Source organism: Gorilla gorilla, chromosome 21 (genome assembly GCF_029281585.2).
Source record: "Gorilla gorilla gorilla isolate KB3781 chromosome 21, NHGRI_mGorGor1-v2.1_pri, whole genome shotgun sequence".
In the NCBI taxonomy this organism is placed as follows: Eukaryota; Metazoa; Chordata; class Mammalia; order Primates; family Hominidae; genus Gorilla; species Gorilla gorilla.
In genome coordinates, this window is record NC_073245.2 from 74965515 (window position 1) to 74990668 (window position 25154).

General features: G+C 55.7%; 1 protein-coding gene across 5 annotated transcripts in view; it reads left to right on the plus strand.

Moving 5' to 3' along the window:
• SLCO4A1 (solute carrier organic anion transporter family member 4A1) overlaps window positions 1-25154 on the plus strand; it is a 52631-nt gene that overhangs the window by 23366 nt on the left and 4111 nt on the right. Inside the window, exons 6-13 of one of the 5 annotated variants that reach the window (XR_008674344.2) lie at window positions 703-857; window positions 2290-2485; window positions 3659-3824; window positions 3926-4098; window positions 4390-4454; window positions 4843-4991; window positions 5864-6033; window positions 7686-7774. Coding sequence is in view for 4 of the 5 variants with exons in the window: in XM_031004965.3 (XP_030860825.1) it covers window positions 703-857; window positions 2290-2485; window positions 3659-3824; window positions 3926-4098; window positions 4390-4454; window positions 4843-4991; window positions 7686-7829 (1048 nt within the window). In the remaining variant the exon portion in view is untranslated. Of the gene's footprint in view, window positions 1-702; window positions 858-2289; window positions 2486-3658; window positions 3825-3925; window positions 4099-4389; window positions 4455-4842; window positions 4992-5863; window positions 6034-7685; window positions 8228-25154 lie in introns of those variants that run through there. The other 4 variants (XM_031004965.3, XM_055372358.2, XM_055372360.2 and 1 more) reach the window with 4 other exon arrangements.

The window sequence follows — 25154 nt, forward strand, 5'->3', positions numbered from 1 at the left end:
TCAGAGTTCCCACAATTCCCCCCAGGGCTCCAGGCCCATGCACCAAGGACTCGCCCCAGTTGAGGCCTCACCACCCCCAGGGCCACTGGCCCCGAAGTGTAAACCAAGCCAGCCAGGTCCATCTACCCAGGGGCGGCTTGGACGGAGGGTTCGAATCCCAGCGGCTTCCTGCCCCCACTTCTCCCAGGGGCTGGCGGTTGGGGACTGGCCACAGTCCCCATTCCCATGATTCCATTCCCCTATCCCGGGGCCTGTCCGGTCCTGGACTTGGTGGCCTCTGCCTGCCCCAGCCAGTTCCCTTTTTCAGGCCCTGCTGCTGGCCAGTGATGGAACAGGGTCCTGGGTCACTTGGGGTCTCTCCCCACCTGAGCTGAAGCTCTGGCCAAGGCACTGATAAGGTTTTTCCCTAATCAGGGACTGCGGCTTTCAGGACAAGTGGGCCACAGGCATAGGCTCAGCCTGGCGCCCCCTGGGTTTCTCTGGAATAAGTGTGGGTGTCCCCCACCTGCCTGCACTCCACTCTACTCCCTGTCAGAACAGGGGCCCTTTGTGCTCAGAGCGGGGAGGTGACAGCCTCAGGAACAGCAGGTTCCTCGCACCCTGGGTCTGGCCCACTCTGACCCTCAGTCTCTTCTCCACACCCCGACTTCTGCCCACCACTCTGACCCTCAGTCTCTTCTCCACACCCCAACCTCTGCCCAGCTCCATCTGGCTTCTCCTGAAGAACCCCACGTTCATCCTGCTCTGCCTGGCTGGGGCCACTGAGGCCACACTCATCACCGGCATGTCCACGTTCAGCCCCAAGTTCTTGGAGTCCCAGTTCAGCCTGAGTGCCTCAGAAGCTGCCACCTTGTTTGGTGAGAAAACTCTGAATCTTGGGGGTCCTCTGCTTTTATGTCAGTTCTCAGAAATAGTCTTCAAGGGCATCTTCTAGAAAGACCCGGACAAGGCACATGGCAGTGAGTGCCCTCCCACTCCCACTGCCAGAGCAGGTGTAGAGAGCGCCACGGGGGCTGAGCGACTCTGTCCACAGGCCGGGAGAGTGGTGGTCCTGCCCTCTTTGTGGGACATGCTCCGTAGGTGGAAGGGTCCACGGTGGGCTCCACCCCCTAGCCACCTAGTCTTGGCTTCTGTGACTTGGTGCAGGAAGGGTTTGGACCTGGCTGTTCCATGAGCCAGGCACTGGTGCCTCAGGACCTCCTAGAACAGTGCAGCTGGGGGTTTCTCGGTGCCAGAGGCAGGCTGGCCTTCCTAGGCTGGGCAGGTCTGCAGAAAGTGGGGACCCCTCCTCAGAGCTCCTCCTTCTGCCAGCGTTCACAGGGTACCCTGGGCTATGGCAGAGGTGCCAGGCATGTGGGCCACCACCGCCAATCTACCGTGCTCTACCCTTCCAGGGTCCGCTATCTGGACAGGAAGAGGGCATCAGATGAGGGCTCCCCTCCCTCCCCCACAGGCCCATCCAGGCTTGGCCCCTCTGGGCTGAACTCACAAGCCCACACTCCCACACTCCCACACTCCCACACTCAACAGCCCCCCAGAGGTCAGCTCTACTGCCCCTTGGAGAGCCTCCCCACCTGTCCCCCCAAACCTGTCCCCTCCCCACCTATCCCCTCAAACCTGTCCCCCCAAACCTGTCCCCTCCCCACCTATCCCCTCAAACCTGTCCCCTCCCCACCTATCCCCTCAAACCTGTCCCCTCCCCACCTATCCTCTCAAACCTGTCCCCTCCCCACCTGTCCCCTCCCCACCTGTCCCCTCCCCACCTGTCCCCTCACCTGTGCCCTCCTCACTTGTCAGCCCAGAAGCCAGATGCCAGCTAATCCCAATTTTGTACTGATGGTGGCCATTCAGGCTTCGACAAATGTCCTTGTCACAGCCTGCAGGGACTCGGCAGAGGCCCCTGGGGGAGGAGGGGTGTGGCTGCCCTGGAGGGGGGTCACTGGAGGAGTCATTGGCTTCCCACTGGGGCAGGGGCCACTGACCTTGGAGCACTCTGGGCTCTCCTCCTCCCCCCGCCCCCGCCCCCGCCCCTGCCCCTGCCCCTGCCCCTGCCCCTGCCCCTGCCCCTGCGGCATCCCGGCTGCGGGCTCTGGACAGAGGTCCCTCCTAGGGCTCTGTCAGCGCAGCAGCTAAGCACTCAGGTGTGGTGTTGAGTGCTGCCATGCAGGCAGGAATTGATCCCTCTATGCCTCAGTTTCCCCACCTGTAAAGTGGACCCGGCTGATCCGCCACCCTCTCCCACCACAGCCCCCTGCCTGAGTCCCTGGCTGAATCCCTCCCTCTCCCCAGGGTACCTGGTGGTGCCAGCGGGTGGTGGCGGCACCTTCCTGGGCGGCTTCTTTGTGAACAAGCTCAGGCTCCGGGGCTCCGCGGTCATCAAGTTCTGCCTGTTCTGCACCGTTGTCAGCCTGCTGGGCATCCTCGTCTTCTCCCTGCACTGCCCCAGTGTGCCCATGGCGGGCGTCACAGCCAGCTACGGCGGGAGGTGAGGGCCAGATGGCACCTGGGTACATGTCGGGGCCCCGAGCACCGGCGGTCCCTGGGCATGGAGGAGGAGTGGTGCAGCCCTTGGGAGAGGTGGTTTTGAAAAGGGCTGCGTCACAGGCCAGCAGCAAGGGCAACACCCGCTCAGCAGGGCACCTGGCAGCATCCATGTGAAAGGGCACCATGCCAGCCCCAAGCAGTGCCTGCGCTTGGGTCCCGGCTGTGCCCCCGGGCAGTCATATGCCTCTCTGGGCCTCGGCCCTGTGCTCTGTAGCTGTGTCAAATGGAACAACAGCCCTAGTGTTTGGAGTCCTTGAGGCTGGTCTCTCGGTGACATAAAAAGTGTCCCAGGATGTGCTCCTGGTGTTGCTATGTGCTGGGAGTGGGAGGGGGACCTGCTGGTCAGGTGGCAATTAGGGAATATCCAAAATACACGCAGGTAGCCTGCACCTCGGCCCTGCCCTGCGGGCCCTGGGACTGCACCTGCAGGTGCCGTGCAAGGCCGAGAAGCACAAAGCGGCCGTTGTGGCATTATCGGAAACAACCTAAGAGTCATCAGGGTGGACGGGGTCACTACGCTGTCCTCACGACAGAGGCCCTGCCCACGAAGGAATGGAGGAAGCTCATCCTGGGCCACTGCCAAGACATGCTGTGAAGTGGGAAAAAGGAAGGAGTTGGACGATGGGCGCAGTGTGCTCTGATTCAAGTGAGAAGTGCAGATGTTTGTGACTGCCGAGGGGCGTGTACGTGCAGACGACCCCTGCAAACGCACAGCCGGCCTGTGGCTGGAGAACCGAGGACTGGGGTGGGACCAGGGCCACGAGGCTGCCTTTGTGTACGTGGCGCTCTTTCTTTCCTAATGTTTGCATTTGATCCATATGAATGTGTTGCTTGTCCAAAAACAAACGAACTAGGGAAAGGGGCTGTGCATCAGGCGGATGGTGCTGGGGGGCATGGGTGTGCCTTCCTTGCGTGAGAAGGAAAAACCATTCTATCACCAGAAGGCAGTGCCCAGCGTGAGTGCCCAGTGTGCTGGGGGCGGTGCAAGCTTGGCAAGTTTGTAGACCCGAAATGCAGGCTGCATGGGGACGAGCCCCATGGCTGACCCTGTGCCTGCTGGGCGCCAGCATGGCTCTGGCCTGGACCCTACCACTCGCTTGTTCCCCCTCTGCAGCCTCCTGCCCGAAGGCCACCTGAACCTAACGGCTCCCTGCAACGCTGCCTGCAGCTGCCAGCCAGAACACTACAGCCCTGTGTGTGGCTCGGACGGCCTCATGTACTTCTCACTGTGCCATGCAGGGTGCCCTGCAGCCACGGAGACGAATGTGGATGGCCAGAAGGTGAGTGGGGCCGCTGCCTACCGCCCCTGTCCTCCCCTGGACCCTGGGAAGGGGCCCCCGTGCCTTCCCCTTGTAATCGGAGCTATTGTTGGGCTTCCCAGGTGTACCGAGACTGTAGCTGTGTCCCTCAGAATCTTTCCTCTGGTTTTGGCCATGCCACTGCAGGGAAATGCACTTCAACTTGTCAGAGAAAGCCCCTCCTTCTGGTTTTCATATTCGTTGTAATTTTCTTTACATTCCTCAGCAGCATTCCTGCACTAACGGCAACTCTACGGTAAGCCGGGGTCGGGTGTGCGCTTGTCCAGAGCTTTCCTTGCAGCACCCTGAGGCGGAGCTCTGCAGATCCTGAGACAGGAGCACTCCAGGAAACACCCAGGTCTAAGCGGGCCTGTCTGTTACTGGTGGCAGGAGAGACCTCACTGTCTCTGATCTCTGATGAGGGGCTTCCCACTTGGGGGGGGTGATGATGTGGCTGAGGGCTGGTCCAGGAGGCCACTGGCCTGGGGGGTGACTTGGCATGCAACCCCACTTCTGTGAGTGCTGACGCTGTGGTTTTCTATTGCAGATGTGTCCGTGACCCTCAGAGATCCTTTGCCCTGGGAATCCAGTGGATCGTAGTTAGAATACTAGGTACTGTGCAGTGTGAGGAAGCCATGGTCAGTTGCACAGTGTGCTCACTGCACAAGGGCATGGGCAAGTGTCTAACCACCAAGGGGATGTGCTTCCCAGCAGGAGGCTGTTCCCGCCTGGGAAGGGGTCCATTCCCTAACTGTCCACTAGAGGGGCCCATCGTCATTTATTTGCCCAAAGGCTTTCCCTGGGAGATCATGGGAAACTCGCAGCCCCAATGCCGAATGCCCAAAGAAAGGAACGTTTAAGCCCTCTTTGCACCCCCTGAGAACTCCAACGGCCAGTATCACCTTCCCAGAGCCCATCATTCCAGGCCTCTTGGCTGCCTGCTCCCTGCCTAGCGCCTGCCCACCAGGAGTGTGGGTGCTGAGTGGGCTTCTCTCCGCAGGGGGCATCCCGGGGCCCATCGCCTTCGGCTGGGTGATCGACAAGGCCTGTCTGCTGTGGCAGGACCAGTGTGGCCAGCAGGGCTCCTGCTTGGTGTACCAGAATTCGGCTATGAGCCGCTACATACTCATCATGGGGCTCCTGTACAAGGTAAGCAGGCCCAGGGAGGGGACAGAGGGTCTGCTCTGAGGGTGGCTGGGGGCTCCGAACACGCCGCGATCTTCCAGCAGCTTGGACCACAGCCTAGTACATCACAGATGTTCCTGCAGCCGGTTTCTAGAAGGCCCTTCCCACATTCCTCATGAGCTGGTTGTGGGGAGAGGCAGGTGGGCTGCAGGGCCTCCTCCTGGGGTTCACTGTCCAGGCCTCTAGCAGCTCCAGCAAAGCCCAGGCCCAGGCCCTGCTCCCTCTCCCACCTCCTGGGGCTGCCCCTCCACAGTGTGGTCTTGCACGTACCTGGGATGCCCGTTAACTAAAAGCTCTGCAGAAATAAGAAGTGGCTGCTCCTGTTAGAGCGGCTTGACTAGCTGGTCCACTCCGGGCCTCAGTCTGGGGGGCTGGCGGGCAGGTTGCAGCCTCTCCGTGATCAGTGCACCTTGGATTCCATTGGATCTCTTAGTCTGGCCCTCATTTTTCAAGCTAACAGAAACTTTCTGTTGTGACTCTTGGCATATGCTACCTGGGAGGAAACGCAGTATTTGTGTTTGGAATTTGCCCCCATTAGACGATAAAGCACAAAGCCTTCTAAATAAAATGCGGTCCCAGGGCCAGCTGTTCAGAGGATCTTGATGCTCTTCCTTGGGTGACGGACCCAGGAAAGTTCATCCTGCAGGAACCCGTGGCCTCAGGCTTTCCAGAAGGGAGGTTAGAGAAAGGGAAGGAGCCCAGCTGGTTCACCTCCCCTCGGATTAGCAGAAAAGAGGCGAGTCTGAGCAGGGCCTTGTGTGGCTCTGGAGAGAAGCAGTGGGTTAAGGAGACATATACCTCGGTTTCCCCCTCATCTGAGGTTTCACTTTCCACAGTTTCAGTTACCCGAGGTCAACCACAGTCTGAATGTATTAAATAGGAAATTCCAGAAGCAAACAGTTCATAACTTTTAAAGCATGCGCCGTTCTGCACAGTCTGGTGAGATCTTGATCTGTCCTGCCCAGGACTCGGATTCTCCCTTTGTCCAACTTTGGAAGAAGGCAAGGTCAGAAATTATTCTGCAGGGAGCTTTGGGGATATTGGATACTAAGGCCCAAGCCCTCTGTGCTATGCCTTTCGCTTTAGCATAAAATAACGGTTGACTCTCTGTTAGGCGCGTCTCTGCTCAGGGAGTGGTGGTGTTTGGGGAGGCCCAAAGGCACATGAGCATCAGGAAATTGACCAGATGACTTCATAAGACATAACCTTTGTCCAGCGTGTCCAGGCTATCCATGCCACCACCTGTTAATCACTTAGCAGCCGGTGTGGTTACCACATCCCCCATCACCGTATCACAGTGCCATGTTCAAGCCACCCTTATTTACCTAATCATGGCCCCAAAGCACCGGAGCACTCACGCCGCCGTTCAGCTCTGCCAATGGGAAGCCGGAGGTGCTTCCTTCAGCGAGGTGTGGTTCCTTGGCTGGGCTCAGTACCGCCCTTAGACTCACGCGTCCACGGGGGTCTCAGTGTCTGCGGATGAGGGGGCTGCTGTACGTTCCCAGGGAGCCATCCCCAGACTCTCTCTCTGCTGTGTTGGATGCATCCCTTAACTGGGAGCAGCAGGCTGAGAGCCCTCCACACGCAGCCATCCCCTGGGCTCAGCACAGCCAGCGGGAGCCGTGTCCAGAGGGTCAGAGTTGGCCTCAGCAGCGCATGCGTCCATGTTAATTGTAGCGGGGGAGCACACAGTGTCTCCTTATAAACACCCTCGCATTCCACTTTGTCCTGCACCGAGTCAAAACAGCCTCACTCCCTGAATGCAGGCTCAGGGCCATCAGCCAGGCTGACACTCCAGGAGGCACAGCGGGTGTTTCTGGCCCACGCCCAGCGTGGAAATCATAGTGGTGCACATGTACTCTGCGTGGGCATTGCGGCAGCATCCGTGCTCGGACCGCACCGCCTTTGGGGCCCACGTGGGATTCCTGCCACATCTTCCTCTTGCCCTGCAAAGTCGGTGCAGCCCCTCATTGTTGACAAAGAAACCAAGACCCTGAAGGTTAAGAACTGCCCATGATGGTGGCACCGGGGCTTGAACCCCGGCTGTGGTGGTGACCGGCGACTGGCTCTGTGTGAGGTTCCTGTGGCCGCCACGACAAAGGACCGCAAGCGGGGTGGCCTAACGTAGCAGAACCAGATTCACTTACAGATCTGACGCCAGAAGTCAGAATCAAGGTGGGGGCACGGCTGGCTCCTTCCGCTGCTCCGGCTCTCTGTAGCTGCATGTGGCCTTTCCCTCTGTCCCTGCCTCAAGTCTTCCTCTCCTTTCTCTCGTGAGGACACCAGTCATTGGATTTGGGGCCCACCTTAGATCCAGCATGATCTCATCTCAAATCCTTAATTACATCTGCAAAGACCCTATCTCCAAAAAAGGTCCCATTCACTGGTGTCTGGCACTGTTCAACCCATGACAAGCCCCCCAGTCCTGTGCCTCTGTTTTTAGTCAAAGGGTGTGTTTCTTTCCCTCTTTAACAATATTGGCGTCTGCTCTACAAACCGGTTATATGGGAAAGATACCCTCTCAGAGCAGGATGGGTTTCCGTGGACCTGGTGAGGGTGCTGCGGGCTGGGGCAGGGACAGGACTGGGACAGGCCCACCAGTATCCAAAGGCTCTGACCGAGCTCCCCACGAGGTCCAGCGGGCTCCTCTCTCCCCAGGTGCTGGGCGTCCTCTTCTTTGCCATAGCCTGCTTCTTATACAAGCCCCTGTCGGAGTCTTCAGATGGCCTGGAAACTTGTCTGCCCAGCCAGTCCTCGGCCCCTGACAGTGCCACAGATAGCCAGCTCCAGAGCAGCGTCTGACCACCGCCCGCGCCCCCCCGGCCACGGCGGACACTCAGCATTTCCTGATGACAGAACAGTGCCATTGGGTGATGCAATCACATGGAAACTTCTATTTGACCTGCAACCTTCTACTTAACCTGTGGTTTAAAGTCGGCTGTGACCTCCTGTCCCCAGAGCTGTACGGCCCTGCAGTGGGTGGGAGGAACTTGCATAAATATATATTTATGGACACACAGTTTGCATCAGAACGTGTTATAGAACGCATTTTATACCCGATTGTGTGTGGTGTGCGTGAGGACAAACTCTGCAGGGGCTGTGAATCCCACTGGGAGGGCGCGGGCCTGCAGCCCGAGGAAGGCTTGTGTGTCCTCAGTTAAAACTGTGCATATCGAAATATATTTTGTTATTTAAGCCTGCGTCCGCGTACCGCGTGCTTTATTTCTATGAGTTTGCAGAGTTTGGTGGTCTCGCCATCCTTGGCCCAAGTCCTGTAGTCAGCCCTGTGGAATCCGCGGATATGAAAAGTCGGCCCTCCTTATCCACAGGCTCCCCCCCGAGGATTCATCCCACCTTGGATGGAAAATGCAGTTTTTGTGGGAGATGGAACTGGAGGGTACGGAGGGCTGACTGCACATACAAATATACATACACGAGTGTACATATGTTCTTATATAAACGTGTCACAGTAAAATTGTTCCTCATCTTGCATTACATTTCCCTTGTTATTCATGGGGTGAACAGCTGGTATCAACTGCCTTGCGTCCCCCAGAGCCATATGTTGAAGCCCCGGCCCCAGGATGGCTGTGTTTGGAGGCAGGGCCTTTAGGAGATGATATGCACAGGGTCATAAGGGTGGGTGCAGGTCCCACGGGACTGGTGTCCTTAAGAGACCCCTGTCATCCGGAGCTCCTTATGGCCAAACCCTTCCCACTCGCTGAGCCCTGCAGCCCCAGGGCCTCTCTGAGGACTTAGTTTCAGGTGGGTCAGATCAGAACCCACGGGTGGTCCCCAGCACTGAGGATGGACGCCACCCTCGCCCTCCAGTGCTCACAGTCTGCAGCGCCTGCCAGGAGTTCTCAAAACCCAATGCATCGGTCAAGATCCCCCCCAAATTAGGGTGCAATCCTGTGCTGGTGACATTTTGATTTGCTAAGTAAGGAGATAAAATACAGCCATAAGGAGAGGGGACCTGGGCTCACCAGGACGCTTGTGTGGAGCTCACTGCTATGACTGCTGGGCCAGGGAGGGGCATGGGGGGGGGGGCACAGAGGGCCGAGTTGGGAAATGATGAGGAGCAGGGGGTGCAGGGAGAAACTTCCCGAGGGAGGTGACAGAGGGGAGTGCAGGGACAGACCCTAGAGGGAGTACAGGGGCTCTGGGGAGCCAGGGAAGTGGATCGCCACTCAGAAGGGAGTGGGGAGGATGAGGAACCTCACCAGGTCCCACCTTTGCCATGTTCATCAGGAGTCCGGTTCATCAGGAGTCATCAGAGGTGGGTGGAGCTGGGGTCAGGATGAGGCTCGGGCATGCTGGGCAGTGCCGGCTTCCAGTGACCTGCCTCCTCCAGGTGTCACTGGGACACATTTCCAACAAGCAGGACTTAGCACAGGGCAGATGCCCCATCCCTGACCGGGTTATTAGAGACCACGACACCGCCCAGCCCACCTTCTCGCCATTCTTCTCAAGGGCTGCCCTGGCGGGAACCCCACATGGCCAGGAACTGGCCTCTGCCTACAGTCGGCAAGAAACCGGATGCTCAGCCCCGGCCTTCGAGGACTGGAATCCTGCCAAGGGCCACGTGAGCCAACCAAGAGGGGACGACATCCTGTAGCACCTGGACTGCAGACACGTCAGAGACCCAGCTCCGTGGTGCCTGAATTCTGGACCCACAAAGGCTTTGACATAGTCAATGTGTGCTGCGAAAAGTCACTAAATTCTGGGGCAGTTTGTTCTGCAGCCATAGCTAACCAACACATTGGGCAACAGCACAAAACAAGGGCCAGTCCTTTGCCGCTCACCTGTTCTCCATGGGCATGGACCTCACCCCCCAGGCTTGTCTATGGCAGTGGCTGGCACCTGGCCACTGGGCTGGGGCAGGAGGGAATCAGGGTGGAAGGCACCAGCCATCTCCTCCTAGAGTCCCACGAGACCATTTCAGCGGACGCCTGCCCTCAAGCCCTCTGCTCAGAGCTACGTCCCGTGGTCCCAGTGAGTGGTGGGCGAGACAGGAACCAGCCGTGCTCCCAGCTGAAGGAGGCGTTCTGGTGCCGGAGTGTGGGCATTGGGGCACAGCTGGCCGCACCTGTCAGAGGCGTGTGGCACTGAGCATCCGTGTGGAGGTGTCCCCAGGGCCCTCGGGGAGACTCATGGGAGCTGTCAGCCTGCGGGCTGAGCTGAGATTGGTCAGGGGAGCTCATCCGGGAAGGCTGGGCAGATCCAGATGGAACCCGGGGACCTCAGGACTGAGCAGGTGGAAGAAGCTGTGTCCTCACATCAGGGAAAGCGGGGAAGAGCCCAGGGACACTGGGTGGAGAAGGGATGGGAGGGAGGCGGCACACGCCGTCTGGCCACCAAGGGTGGTGCACCCTCTCCGCTGCCAGTGGTCGGGATGGTCTCTGACTCACAGATGACGATTTCAAGGGTCTGAGCGGCCCTGTGTGTTCCCCGATGTCTCACAGTGACAAATGGGCAGAGGCAGGGGCTGTGGACTGACAGCATCCCCCAGTTCGTAGGTCGAAGCCCCAGCACCCAGTGTGATGGTGTTAGGAGCTGGGACCTCCGGGAGGTGACTAGGGTGAGATGAGGGGGTGAGGGTGGCCCCCCGATGGGATTCGTAGCCCTGTAAGAGAGGAAGAGACCAAGCTCCTCTCTCCTCTATGTGCTGACACGACTAGAAGACAGCCGTCTGCAGACCAAGGAAAGGACCCTCCCTGGGAGCCCAGCTTTGCTCGTGGGCTTCGGGACTCCAGAATGTGGGTAAGGCACGTCCGTTGTTCGAGCCGCCAAGCTCTGGTTCTGTGATGGCCGCCGAGCTGACGGAGGCCGTAGAGTTTCGACTCCGGTCTGGGGGCTCCAAGGGCTGTCCTGCTCCATGCCCTGCCCCCACCCTGGATGCCAGGAAGGAAGAGAAACGCCCCGAGCTGCAGAGAGGACAGAGAGAGGGAAGGAAGAGGACCAGCATGTTCGCACAGGGCACACAGTGGAGGCTCCGGCCCAGGATGGAGGGCAGGTATTCCAGGGAGCGGCCCCCAAAGCAACTGGGTGTATGCTGGGCTGCTCATCGGCATTGCAAGGCATCCATCTCCCTGCCGGCAGCGAGACTTCGCGGTGCGTGATGGATGAGGCCACCAAGCCCAGATTCCCTTCCCAGGTCCAGGAGGGCCCCTCCAGTGGGCAGCCCGGGCTGCCGGCCACCCACTCGGGCTCTGCCACCCCTCAGGCAGCTCCCAAGAGCTGTGGGGTCTCTGCAGCTTTTGAGCTCTGCTGCCCTCGCCTCTATCTAAGCTCCCCTTGCCTTCCCCATTGACAATCTGCCTGGCTCTGACTCAGGCCCAGGGAGGAGACAGGAGCAGATGGCTGACAGGGACAGCTGGGACACAGGGGCAGAGAGGAAGGAGTCTGGTTGCAGCCTGGTCCCGGCCCCAGCCCCCAAGGCCTGATGACCCAGCCTCTGTGTGACTCAGTGCAGGGAGCATGTGGCTCCTGGCCCTGCCACAGAGGCCAGAAGGCATCTGCAGATGCCCACACAGGCCCCCCGCTTCTCCGGGATCACGGGCGCACCCAGCCTGGCAGGCACATGGGCCCTGGATACGCCCTCGGCTGATGCTGGCCTGGGTCCTGGCTGCCTCCCACAGCCAGCCCCTGTCCTCCCACGTCCTGGGAGGAGCCCCTGGGATTAGCCAGGAAGGTGCCGGCCACAGGGCCCAGCTGCCTGTGGGGAGGAGAAAGACATGCATCCTGGGAGAGGGAGAGGCAGGCAGGAGTCCTCCAAGCCCACTTGGTTTTCCCTCGAGAGATTTTCCACGGCTGCTGGGATGAGGGCTGCGGGGACCTCCTGTGTGCTGTGCACTAAATGTTCTTCAAGAGTCAGACGCCAGGAGCAGCTGGAAACGTCAAATTTTCTGGTTGTTGGACCAGTTCCTCTTATTCTTCTGTGCATTTAAAAATTATCACTGAATTCGGCCGGCACGCCAGCGCACGCCTATAATCCCAGCACTTTGGGAGGCTGAGGCAAGCAGATCCCTTGAGCCCAGGAGCTTGAGACCAAACTGGGCAACATAGCGAAACCCTGTCTCTGTAAAAAAAAAAAATACAAAAAATTAGCCAGGCATGGTGGCGTGCACCTGTAGTCCCAGCTACTTGGGAGGCTGAGGTGGGAGGATCGCCTAAGCCTGGGAGGTCAAGGCTGTCGTGAGCCATGAATGTGCCACTGCACTCTGGCCTGGGTGGCAGAGTGAGACTCTTTCTCAAAATAATAATAAGAAGAATTCCTACAACCCAACAATGAAAGGATGATCCAAGTTAAAAATGGGCAAAGGATTTGACTTTTATTTCATCACAAAAGACATAGAAAAGGCCAACGAGCCCAGGAGAAGATGCTCAAGATTTTCCCACTCAGGAAAGTGCAAACCAAAGCCACAGCGCTGACCGTATCAAAAACAAAAGCAACAAACAAACAAAACCAGAAAACGACACGTCATGGAGAACTTGGAATCCTCACACACTATGGGTGGGAATGTAAAACGGTAAAATGGCACAGCCACTTTGGAAAACAGTTTTGCGGTTCATCAAAAAGTTAACCATGGAATTAGCAGATGGCCCAGCAATTCCACACCTAGTATCTACCCAAGAGAAATGAAGACATATGTCCACATAAAGACATGCATACAAATGTTCACGGCAACGTTGCTCATAATAGTCAAAAAGTGCACCAGCCCAAATGTCAACTGGCTGATGAGTAGGTAAATCAACGTGGGCTGTCCACACAGTGGGTCTTGCTTGGCCGTCAATCAGAAAGAATGAAGCCCTGCGCTATGGTGTGCAGGTGCGCATGGACCTTGAAACATGCTCAGTGAAAGAAGCCAGACACAAAAGGCCACATGTTTTGTGATTCTTTTATAAGAAATGTCCAGAATGGACAAATCTGTAGAGACAGAAAATGGACTAGTGGTGCCAGGGGCTGGGGGAAGGTGAGGCGGGAGCGACTGTCATGGGTGCAGGGCGTTTTGGTGCAGTGATGAAATGTTCTGGAGTTAGATAACGGCGATGGTTGCACAACTCTGTGAACATGCTTAAAAAACCGAATTGTACACTTTAAAGGGTGAATATTTGGTGATGTGACTTATATCTCAGTAAAGCTATTATTAAATACATCCATCCATGCATTCATCGCTGACTGCCTGCCCTGTGCTTTCACTCCTGTAGACCGTGGAGATCTGTTGGGGGATCTGTCTGTTCTGTAACTTTCTGGTGTCTGTTCCATAACTGCAACTCTGCCAGGAGAGCGTGTGTGGGCCCCATGTTCAGATGTACCACAATCTCCCTCCCTGCTCACTTCCTTAGGGTGGCAGGAGGCAGGAAGGGGGCTTGAGACCTACACTCCAACCCCACTGAGCAGAGGATGGCAGGAGGCAGGAAGGGGGCGTAGAGACCTGCACTCCAACCCCACTGAGGCAGATATTTTCCAACAACGGCCACAATATGTCCCATTTCCTCTGCTGGAGGTGGGGTCTGTGCACCCTCTCTTTGAGCCTGGCAGGCGATTGGGAGCGCCTCGTGGCAGAGGTGACACAGCTTCTACTGGCAGTGTCTTCTGGGCACGCTCAACTTGGGAACCCAGCGCCACGCTGTGAGGAAGCCCAGGCCACGGGAGTCCCCGCTCTGGCACCAGCTGTCAGCCAGGCCGAGTCCGCCGTGATGGGGGTGCCATCTTGGGTGCTCCAGTCCCCAGCTGGGCTCTCTGTCCCCACTTCCCCTGTAGGGGAGGGAATCAGCCCTTCCCACCTAGCCACACCTGCAGATTTGGGAAGGAAAGAAGTAACGATGCTGTTTTCAGCCTGAGGGCCTCTGCTGTCAGTAAAGGCTTGAAAGAAAGTGAGGCAAAGGTTGATGGAAGCTGGAGGAAGGGAAAACCTCAGAAGACAGGAACAGTAGGTTATGCAGCGCTGTGGCCTGCGGGGACACAGAGGCAGAAAACGCGCAGATGCCCTGGGCGAGCGGCGACTCCAGGCAGAAACGCCAGCAGGCTTTATTGCAGCTGTGCATAAAAAGGAGAAGAGAGGGTTTTGTTTAACTTTAGTTTTCAAGCAAAATTTAGATAAAATTAAAGAAGTCAGGACTTAACAGAATTTAAAAGAAAGCTGTTGACAATGCCAAGTGCTGATGAGGACTCTGGTAGCTGGAACACTCACCCATCGCCGGTAGATGTGGAGAACAATACGGCCGCTCGGGAACCCAGCTCGACAGTTTACTATAAAGTTAGACCTGAACCTTCTTATAACACAGAAATTCCACTCCTAGAGAAAGGCAAAATTATGTTCACACAAAATCTTGTACACAAATGTTTCTTATAGTGCTATTCTTTATTTATTTTTTTTTTTTTGAGACCGGGTCTTGCTCTGTCACCCAGGCTGGAGTGCAGTGGTGCAATCTCAGCTCACTGCAGCCTCTTACTCCCGGGTTCAAGCGAATTTTCACAATCATCAACAACATTGGAAACCACCCAAATGTCCTCTAGGAAGTGAAAGGATAAATAGTCGTACAGCCACACAATAGACTCAGCTGTGAGATGGGGGCACTGTTAATATGCAACAGGGACGAACCTGGGAGGCACCACGCTGAGCAAAAGAACCAGACCCCAGAGGTTAGTAGTGTGTGGTTTCACTTACACAACAGCTTCCAAAAGGCAAAGCTGCAGGGATGGAGAGGAGACAAGCCGTTGCCAGGGGCTGGGGTGGAGAGGAAACTGTGGCTTTTAAAAGTAGCATGGGGCTGGGCAAGGTGGCTTGCGCCTATAATGCCAGCACTTTGGGAGGCCGAGGCAGGCAGATCACTTGAGGTCAGGAGTTCGAGACCAGCCTGGCCAACATGATGAAACCCCATATCTACTGAAAATACAAAAATTAGCAGGGCGTGGTGGGGCATGCCTGTAATCCCAGCTACTACAGAGGCTGAGGCAGGAGAATCGCTTGAAGCTGGGAGGCAAAGGCTGCAGCAAGCCGAGATCACACCACTGCACTCCAGCCTGGGCGACAGAGCAAGACTCTGTCTCAGACAAACAAACAACAAAAAAGTAGCATGGCAGAGCGGCTCTGGGTCATGAAGCTATCTGTGTCCTGACGGTGGACGTGGTTCCACAAATCCATACATGTGTCAAAACTCATCAAATTCCTTTTTTTTTTTTCCAATACACGTTCTCCCTCAGCCACCCAGGTTGGAGTGCAGTGGTACAATCATGGCTGACTGCAGCCTTGACCTGCTGGTCTCAAGTGATCCTCCCGCCTCAGCCTCCCAGGTAGCTGGAAGTACAGGCACATACCACCACGCCCAGCTAATTTTTGTATTTTTTGTAGATAGGGTGTCTTGCTATGTTGCCCAGGCTGGTTTCGAACTCCTGAGTTCAAGCGATCCTCCTGCATTGGCCTCCCAAAGTGCTGGGATTACAGATGTGAGCCACCATGCCTGGTTTATGGAATCACTTTGTACAAGCCAGTTTTACTGCACAATAGCTTAAAAAATAAAATCAAAAACACTGTTTCTCATTCCAAGATTCTCCAGGTGGTAAAGGATTCTTAAATTAATGAAAGGACGTCAGGCCCAGGCCACAGCAGCAGCAGAGGGTCTAAGGAGGGAGTCAAGGGTGTGGCTCAAAACTCCTCTGTTAAAACGTCAGAAAAGTTTCAGGCGATTATTCATAGACTCTCTCGAATAAAGGAAAGGTCTGCAGTGGATCTTGAGGGTAAACCTTAAAGACCCTCTACACGAAACACAGAGTTGCTAAGAATCTTTGGGGAGTTGTTCCAGGGCTACCCCCAGGAATCCCCCAGGAGAGGAGAGCTCGTCTTGGCAAGATTTGTAGATCGAGATTTGGGCTGATGGGGTGAACCCGAGGAAGAGCCATAGGACCCACGGTGCTTTTGTAATGATCGAGTTTAACGTTCGTAGAAACTGCTGCTGTATTTGAAATTTCATTTCCCAGTGCCCTCTGCTGGTGTATAGAGATGACGGTTGAGTCCCGTGTGCTGACCCTGTGTCATGAAACCTGCTAGGTCCACTTTTGTGCAGATGCCATGGGATTTCTACATAAACAGCCATGTCATCTGTGAAGAGGGAGAGTTTTTATTTCTTCTTCCTCTCCGACCTATATTCCTTTCATTTCTTTTTCTTGCCTTAGTGCACTGGCTGGAACCTCCAGTACAATGTCAAATGGGAACGGTGAGAGAAGGCAGCCTTTACCTGTTCCTTGCCTTAGGAGAAAACAGTCCACCTCTCAATGTGCAGTTTGATGTTAGCTGCATGTATTTTTTTAACAGAAGCTCTTTATCTGTTAAAGAGGTTCCCCTTCTATTTCTAGTTTGCTGACGGTTTTTTTTTTTTTAACCATAATGGGTGTTGAGCTTTGGTGGCCGTTTCTGAGTCTGTTGACACAATCCTACAGTAGATCTTCTTCAGTGTTGATGTGGTAGATTGCGCTGGTCGCTTTCAGAATGTTAAGCCTGCCCCCCACCCCCTGGGATACACCACACTTGATCATGGGCTATGCTTTCAAATGTTGCTGGATTCAATTTGCTGGTGTTGTGTTAAGGATTTTTGTGTCTACGTTCATGAAAGATATTGGTCTCTAGTTTTATTTTCTTGTACTGTCTTTATCTGGTTCTGGTATATGGGTAATGCTGGCTTCATAAAATAACTTGGGAAATGTCTCATCCTCTTTGTGTTTTTCCAGACAGGGTCTCACTCTGTCACCTGGGCTGGAGTACGGTGGTGTGAACACACCTCACTGTAGGCTCAACCTCCCCAGGCTCAGGGCTCAGCTGATCCTCCCATTTCAGCATCCTGAGTAGCTGGGACTATAGGCACAAGTCACCACGCCCAGATAATTTGTGTAAATTTTGTTGCCCAGGCTGGTCTGTAACTCCTGGGCTCAACTGATCCCTTGGCCTCCCAAAGTGCTGGGATTACAGGCATGAGCCACCCTTCCTGGCCTTCTTTTCTTTAAGTTGAAATAATGTTAGACTTCTATGCACCTGTAAGAAAGAAACAATACAAAGAGATCCCTTGCACACTTTGCCCAGTCTCCCCCAATGGTAACATTCTACAAAACTGTACTTTGATATCACAAACAGCCAGCCCATCAACCTTATTCTGATTCCATGGTGCTGCTTATACTCACTCGTGTGTGTGTATTAAGCCGTGTCACTTGTGTGCGTGTGTATTAAGCCATGTGTACACACTCGTGTGTATTAAGCCATGTGTACACACTCGTGTGTGTGTATTAAGCCGTGTGTACACACTCGTGTGTGTATTAAGCCGTGTGTACACACTCGTGTGTATTAAGCTGTGTGTACACACTCGTGTGTGTGTATTAATCCGTGTGTACACACTCGTGTGTGTGTATTAATCCGTGTGTACACACTCGTGTGTGTGTATTAAGCCGTGTGTACACACTCGTGTGTGTGTATTAAGCCGTGTGTACACACTCGTGTGTGTGTATTAAGCCGTGTGTACACACTCGTGTGTGTGTATTAAGCCGTGTGTACACACTCGTGTGTGTGTATTAAGCCGTGTGTACACACTCGTGTGTGTGTATTAAGCCGTGTGTACACACTCGTGTGTGTGTATTAAGCCGTGTGTACACACTCGTGTGTGTATTAAGCCGTGTGTACACACTAGTGTGTGTGTATTAAGCCGTGTGTACACACTCGTGTGTGTGTATTAAGCCGTGTGTACACACTCGTGCGTGTGTGTTAAGCCGTGTGTACACACTCGTGTGTGTATTAAGCCGTGTGTACACACTCGTGTGTATTAAGCTGTGTGTACACACTCGTGTGTGTGTATTAATCCGTGTGTACACACTCGTGTGTGTGTATTAAGCCGTGTGTACACACTCGTGTGTGTATTAAGCCGTGTGTACACACTCGTGTGTATTAAGCTGTGTGTACACACTCGTGTGTGTGTATTAATCCGTGTGTACACACTCGTGTGTGTGTGTATTAAGCCGTGTGTACACACGTGTGTGTGTGTTAATCCGTGTGCTGTTTTATCTTCTGTGCATGTTCTTGTATTGACCGTGCTCGAATATCCATGTACGGGCTTTGTGTGAACAAGAGCTTATCTCTCTGGGTAAAATCACCAGGTTGTGTGGTAGTTGCAGTGCCCCCATCCCTTTGTATATTTGTTAGAAGAGATTGCATAAATTGATGTTACTTAGAATTCACCAGTGAAGACATCTAGGCCTGGAGATTTCTTTTTCAGAAGGTCTCACTGAAAAAAAAAATCCATTTCTTTAATAAATACAGGACTATTCACTTTATCTGTTGCTTCTTGGGTGAGTTTTGGTAGTTTGCAAAAACTTTTCAGCTACAAGGATGAACTAATTTTATGGAAAAGGGAGGTTGACCCAGAGGATGGAACTGAGAGCTGAGATGGCAGGGCGGCCCTGGAGAGCCATCCCCTGAGCTAGGACTGAGCCCTCAGCCCGGCCCTGTAACTTCACTCACCCAGATTTCAGGACCGCATGCCCGGGAGACTGCTGCGTGCCTCTCCCTCCCTGCTCTTTGAAAGGGGAGCCGACGGTGTGGTCTATGTCTGTCCCACTACTGGTGTTAGCTTGTCAGGGGCAGATAACTCTTCAGTTCACAGCTCTTCAGGTGGAGAAGGGGGTGCACCTGGGAGCCGTACGCCTGCAGCACCTTGTCCACACCTGGACCTGGCTTGCGGGACAAGACTCTGGGCTTGAGTCAGAGTTTGATGTCACCATGGAAAGAGACCATAGGGCAGCCAGGGCAGAAGGTGAATTTATTTTGCATGAGGGAGAATTGTGAATTGCCGGGGCCACAGAGTCGACTATGGCAGATGGCACTTTCCCCAAATGCCCATGCATTTGGACACATGAGTGTGGAGACCACAGAGGGGACAGATGAGCGTGGTGACCGCTGAGGGGACAGATGAGCATGGAGACCACGGAGGGGACTGAGGCTCTCCACTCAGGGGGATGGTTGGACATTCCATGAGTCTGCAGAAATGTGGGGCACCTGCCAAAGTCCAGGCATCATCCCATCAGATAGCAGCATGTGGGTGCATGTGACCATGTGACCACACACACACACACACACACACACAGTTGTCATGCAGTGTCCCGGTGAATGGGGGCTCCTAGCCCATCCTGAAGTGGGGGTCGAATCCTGGCTGTGCCACTTCCAAGTCGTCTGAACTTGTGTGGATCATGTCACCCCCGACTTAGTGTCCCCATCTGTGAATGGGGCCCATACAGGGACCCCCATCATAGGGCATGGCGAGGGTTAACCGCTGCACCTGTGCAGAGCTCTGGGGACACAGCTGGCCACAGCATGAGGACGGCCAGCATCCTCGCCAGTCCAGGGCCACACAGTGGTCTCTTTCTGTGCTGAGCTGGAGGCTCAAGGCCGTGGATGGACCCTGAAGCTGCGCAGGCTGTGAGGGCGCCCTGGTGCTTCCTCTCAGTGTCAGCTCTTTGGGGAACACAAAAGATGAACCTTAGGGAGCGATTACTCAGAACCATAATTTGCACTTAGATTGATTTTAATCGGCAGCACATTAGAAAGGCGCATGTGATCACCGTTTAATGACTGTGATGTGCGTAATCCATTTTATTCTCAGCTGGCTCCTGTGGTAATTACATTTCTCTTGTGTTTAATTCATAACTTGATCATTTATTCCAAGTCGTGTTGGGCTTGGACCTTGGGCTCTCGGGAGCGGCCGTGACGGAGCTCAGACCCAGCACTTCTCCTGCAGAGCCGGCCGCTCGCTGCTGGCCATGCCTGGAGGTGGCGAGGACGGGCTTTTCCATCACTCTCGGTGGGGGCACCTGCTCCAGGGGCAGCTCCATGGGCGCTTGGCGGGACGGAAGCTGCGGGAATAGTTGATGTTGAGATTGACGGCGACAGCGAGGACTGCGAGAATACAGTCACGTACCATGGAACAATGTTCAGGCCAGCGATGAACCTGTAATACCACAGGGTCCCGTACAATATGAGACCTATTGTTGCTGCACCTTTTCTAGGTTCAGGTGTGTTTAGAGACACAAATGCTCACTGTTGCGTTACAGTTGCCTCTCGCATTCAGCACGGCAACACACAGTGTGGGTTTGTAGCCTTGGAGCAACGGGCGACACCATGTGGCCTTGGGGTGTCGTGGGCGGCACCGTCTGGGTTTGTGTGAGTGCACTCTGCGGTGTTCGCAACCAAACACCGACTTTCTCAAAACTCTCTCCATCAGTAAGTGATGCAACGCTGCACCGGATGCAAGATCACGTGACCACGCGCTTCCCACACACGCTCACGCAACGATCTCACGTGACCACGCGCTTCCCACACACGCTCACGCAACGATCTCACGTGACCACGCGCTTCCCACACACGCAAAGATCTCACGTGACCACGCGCTTCCCACACATGCAAAGATCTCACGTGACCACACACTTCCCACACACGCTCACGCAATGATCTCACGTGACCACGTGCTTCCCACACGCTCACGCAATGATCTCACGTGACCACGCGCTTCCCACACACGCTCACGCAAAGATCTCACGTGACCATGCGCTTCCCACACACGCTCATGCAAAGATCTCACGTGACCACACGCTTCCCACACACACAAAGATCTCACGTGACCACGCGCTTCCCACACACGCAAAGATCTCACGTGACCACGCGCTTCCCACACATGCAAAGATCTCACGTGACCACACGCTTCCCACACATGCAAAGATCTCACGTGACCACATGCTTCCCACACACGCTCACGCAACGATCTCACGTGACCACGTGCTTCCCACACACGCAAAGATCTCACGTGACCACGCGCTTCCCACACACGCTCACGCAACGATCTCACATGACCACGCGCTTCCCACACACGCTCACGCAACGATCTCACGTGACCACGCGCTTCCCACACATGCAAAGATCTCACGTGACCGCGCGCTTCCCACACATGCAAAGATCTCACGTGACCACACACTTCCCACACACGCTCACGCAATGATCTCACGTGACCACGTGCTTCCCACACGCTCACGCAATGATCTCACGTGACCACGCGCTTCCCACACACGCAAAGATCTCACGTGACCACGTGCTTCCCACACGCTCACGCAATGATCTCACGTGACCACGCGCTTCCCACACACGCAAAGATCTCACGTGACCATGTGCTTCCCACACACGCTCATGCAAAGATCTCACGTGACCACGCGCTTCCCACACACGCTCACGCAACGATCTCACGTGACCACGCGCTTCCCACACACGCAAAGATCTCACGTGACCACGTGCTTCCCACACACGCAAAGATCTCACATGACCATGCGCTTCCCACACACGCAAAGATCTCACGTGACCACATGCTTCCCACACATGCAAAGATCTCACGTGACCACATGCTTCCCACACACGCTCACGCAACGATCTCACGTGACCACGTGCTTCCCACACACGCAAAGATCTCACGTGACCACATGCTTCCCACACACGCTCACGCAACGATCTCACGTGACCACGTGCTTCCCACACACGCAAAGATCTCACGTGACCATGCGCTTCCCACACATGCAAAGATCTCACGTGACCACACGCTTCCCACACACGCTCACGCAACGATCTCACGTGACCACGCACTTCCCACACACGCAAAGATCTCACGTGACCACACACTTCCCACACACGCTCACGCAACGATCTCACGTGACCACGCGCTTCCCACACACGCTCACGCAACGATCTCACGTGACCACGTGCTTCCCACACACGCTCATGCAAAGATCTCACGTGACCACACGCTTCCCACACACGCAAAGATCTCACGTGACCACGCGCTTCCCACACACGCAAAGATCTCACGTGACCACGCGCTTCCCACACACACAAAGATCTCACGTGACCACACACTTCCCACACACGCTCACACAACGATCTCACATGACCACGCACTTCCCACACACGCTCACGCAACGATCTCACGTGACCACATGCTTCCCACACACACTCATCCTCCAACAGCAGTGGGAGGTCCAGGGGCGTGTGGCAGCCCCAGGGGTCCTGGGTGTTCTACTTAACCTTTCTGTGCCTCAGTTTCTCCCCTCTGAAATGGGGCTGATACCACAGTCTCAGTTTCACTGGGGTGATGAGCTGGGGTGCCTGGATTATAGGAAGTGCAGTACATATGTTTGTTAAATCACTAAAACCATCAGCACCTTTGCCTGACAGGTGAGGAAACCGAGGCACAAGGAGCTGATTGGCCCGTGATGGCCTCAGAGCTCGTCAGCCAACCCCCACCAGGCTACGCTGCCTCTTCTGGGAGCCTCCAGTCTCCCCAGAACATCTATCCACTGGGGTTAGATTTGTCCAGTGCCCCCACCACAATCACAGGGGAGACTGCTTGTCAGCACAGGGCCGGCCACCCTGGCACCAGTTCAGTCCCTAGGGAGGGTCTTTCCCTGGCATCCCAGGAACTGGGCTGTCATTTAAGTTTAGGCCACTGACACCTGCTCATTCATCCCCCCACTCCCTCCCTCAAGTTTCCTGAGTGTGCAAGCAAACCCCCCCACTGCCCTGGACACACTCATTCCCGCCAGGGCGATCAGGGGTCCCCATAACTCATCAGGGTAGCCCCCACCCCAGCAATCCCCACACCTGGAAGTCGCTGATTAAGACATCATTAGCCCGTGCTCCGCCTCCCACCCCATGGCCGTGGTGAGTTTAGTCTGCAGCAACAACCCGACCACACCAGCTGGGCAACGAGAGCCGCGAGAATGGCAGCACTGTCTACTCTCCACTTTCCCCAGAAAGGCCCTGCCAAAGCATGCACAGGCAGCCGTGCCAGGGGCTCCTGCAGCACCTCAGAGAGACCAGTAATGGGGCGGATTAGCAGGGGCCAAGGGTCTGGGGTGAGGCCACAGTGCATGGAGTGCATGGAGGTTGGGGCACGTGTGACCAGCCAGGGTCATAAAACACACACGGTCAGAGCAGGGCACTCAGCTGCTGAGGAAGGGGGTGGTGGGGAGGGTGGGGGCAGGAGGAGGGGGGCTATGGGGAGGCATGGGCAGGCCTTGGGTGCAGTGAAGCAGGCGGGCAGGGGAGGGTGGCAGCAGGGTGTGGGGGCAGGAGGAGGGGGGCTATGGGGAGGCATGGGCAGGCCTTGGGTGCAGTGAAGCAGGCGGGCAGGGGAGGGTGGCAGCAGGGTGTGGGGGCAGGAGGAGGGGGGCTATGGGGAGGCATGGGCAGGCCTTGGGTGCAGTGAAGCAGGCGGGCAGGGGAGGGTGGGAGCAGGGTGTGGGAGCAGGAGGAGGGGGGTGGTGGGGAGGCACGGGCAGGCCTTGGGTGCAGTGAAGCAGGCGGGCAGGGGAGGGTGGCAGCAGGGTGTGGGGGCAGGAGGAGGGGGGCTATGGGGAGGCACGGGCAGGCCTTGGGTGCAGTGAAGCAGGCGGGCAGGGGAGGGTGGCAGCAGGGTGTGGGGGCAGGAGGAGGGGGGCTATGGGGAGGCATGGGCAGGCCTTGGGTGCAGTGAAGCAGGCAGGCAGGGGAGGGTGGGAGCAGGGTGTGGGGGCAGGGAGGAGGGAGGTGGTGGGGAGTGGGGGCTGGGTCAGGGCTGGGTCCTGGCTGCCCTGGCTGCCCCCCGACACCTTCCCCAGCTGGTCGGTGCCCAAGGGTGGGTTCGTGGGGCAACTGCACCCGCTCCCTTCCACTCTGCTGTGGCCTGACCAAGCAGGCTGTTTTCTTGCTTTGTTTGTTGTTTTTTTCTGAGGGAAGAAGAGAATGAATTTAGAAGGCTGTAAACCCCATCTGAGCCTTACACATAGTTCTCCTTTAATTGGATTTTCACCAAGGCCGTGATGGATGTGGAGTCTCGGCTTTCTGACAACGTCTTCCAGAGCAGGCTTTCTCTAGAGGGTGGACTGCCTGTGTTCTCCTGGGAGAGAATGCATTTGCTTCCGATGCCCAGGGCACGAAAGAGGTGGACGAAACAACGGAAGTGGAGGGGGTGGATTCTCTACCTGGGAAATCCAGCAGGGCACGCTCATATTAGAATTGAGATCTTATAATAACTGTGCAGATGCACCTGTTCTAAGGAAAGAAAGGGTTCTGCCCTCCTAAGAATTCTGCCCTTGCAAGGGGTGTGAAACCTGCAGAGCTGCTTCCCGGCTTCTTCCTCCAGGAAGCCCTCCGTCCTCCTCCAAGCTGTAGACACAGGGCTGGTAAACGGGTAACCAGGCGCCCCCACAGCCTCCGTGTGGATCCATGGCTGAGCAAGTCCTCCCTGGCCACTCCCATCTCTGATGACAGAACATACCATGATGAGAGCCGCTGAATTAGGAAGACAGTGAGGGGAAGGTACCCTCCGGGGACTGGGGGGCTTCTGGACTCCGAGAGCCCCTGCGTCCATTCCTGTTTATCGCGGCCACTTCTCATCTGGGCAGGGCAATCTCTGTACCTGGGGAGTGCAGCCGCCCATGGAGACGGCTCGGAATAATGAGCTGAGTGTCTCCGTGTAGCTCCCACCCCAGTGCGGAGCTCCTGGTACAGGATGGCAGGTGGTGTCTAAATAGCTATTCATACGGACATTATCTCCAAGCACCGGGTGGAAACGAGCCTTCCTCCCCTCAGCTGAGAAGTGACAGGCACTTCCCTGTTTACTGAGGACAACAGTCAACCGCAGTGCGGCTTGGAGCTCACAGCTCTTCTGATGTCACAGTTGTGACTGAGTGTCACGTCCTAAAGCTTCAGGATGAATGCAACTCCGCTCCACCAAGGGCCGGGGACAGAGTGAGAAGACACTGGCGCCAGGAGCGGGGAAGAGGGGAGGGGCCGGCAGCTGCCTAAAGAGCAGGCCCTCCTGCTGTTTCTGAGCCCCCGAGGGCCCTCTGACCCCAGACACCTTCCCTGCCAGCTGAACACCATTCCAGAGTCAGATCTTGGTTTTGTTTTCTTTCTTTCTTTTAAAAATATTTTATTATAAGGTGAAAAGAAAAGGAGAGTACACTAAGCCTTAGCCGTGGTTGGCCCTTTAGTCTGAATTAGTATATCAGCTATTTTACCAAGGGCAGGTTTGGACGGTGCAGAGAGAGGAAGAGAGTATCAGAGTGCC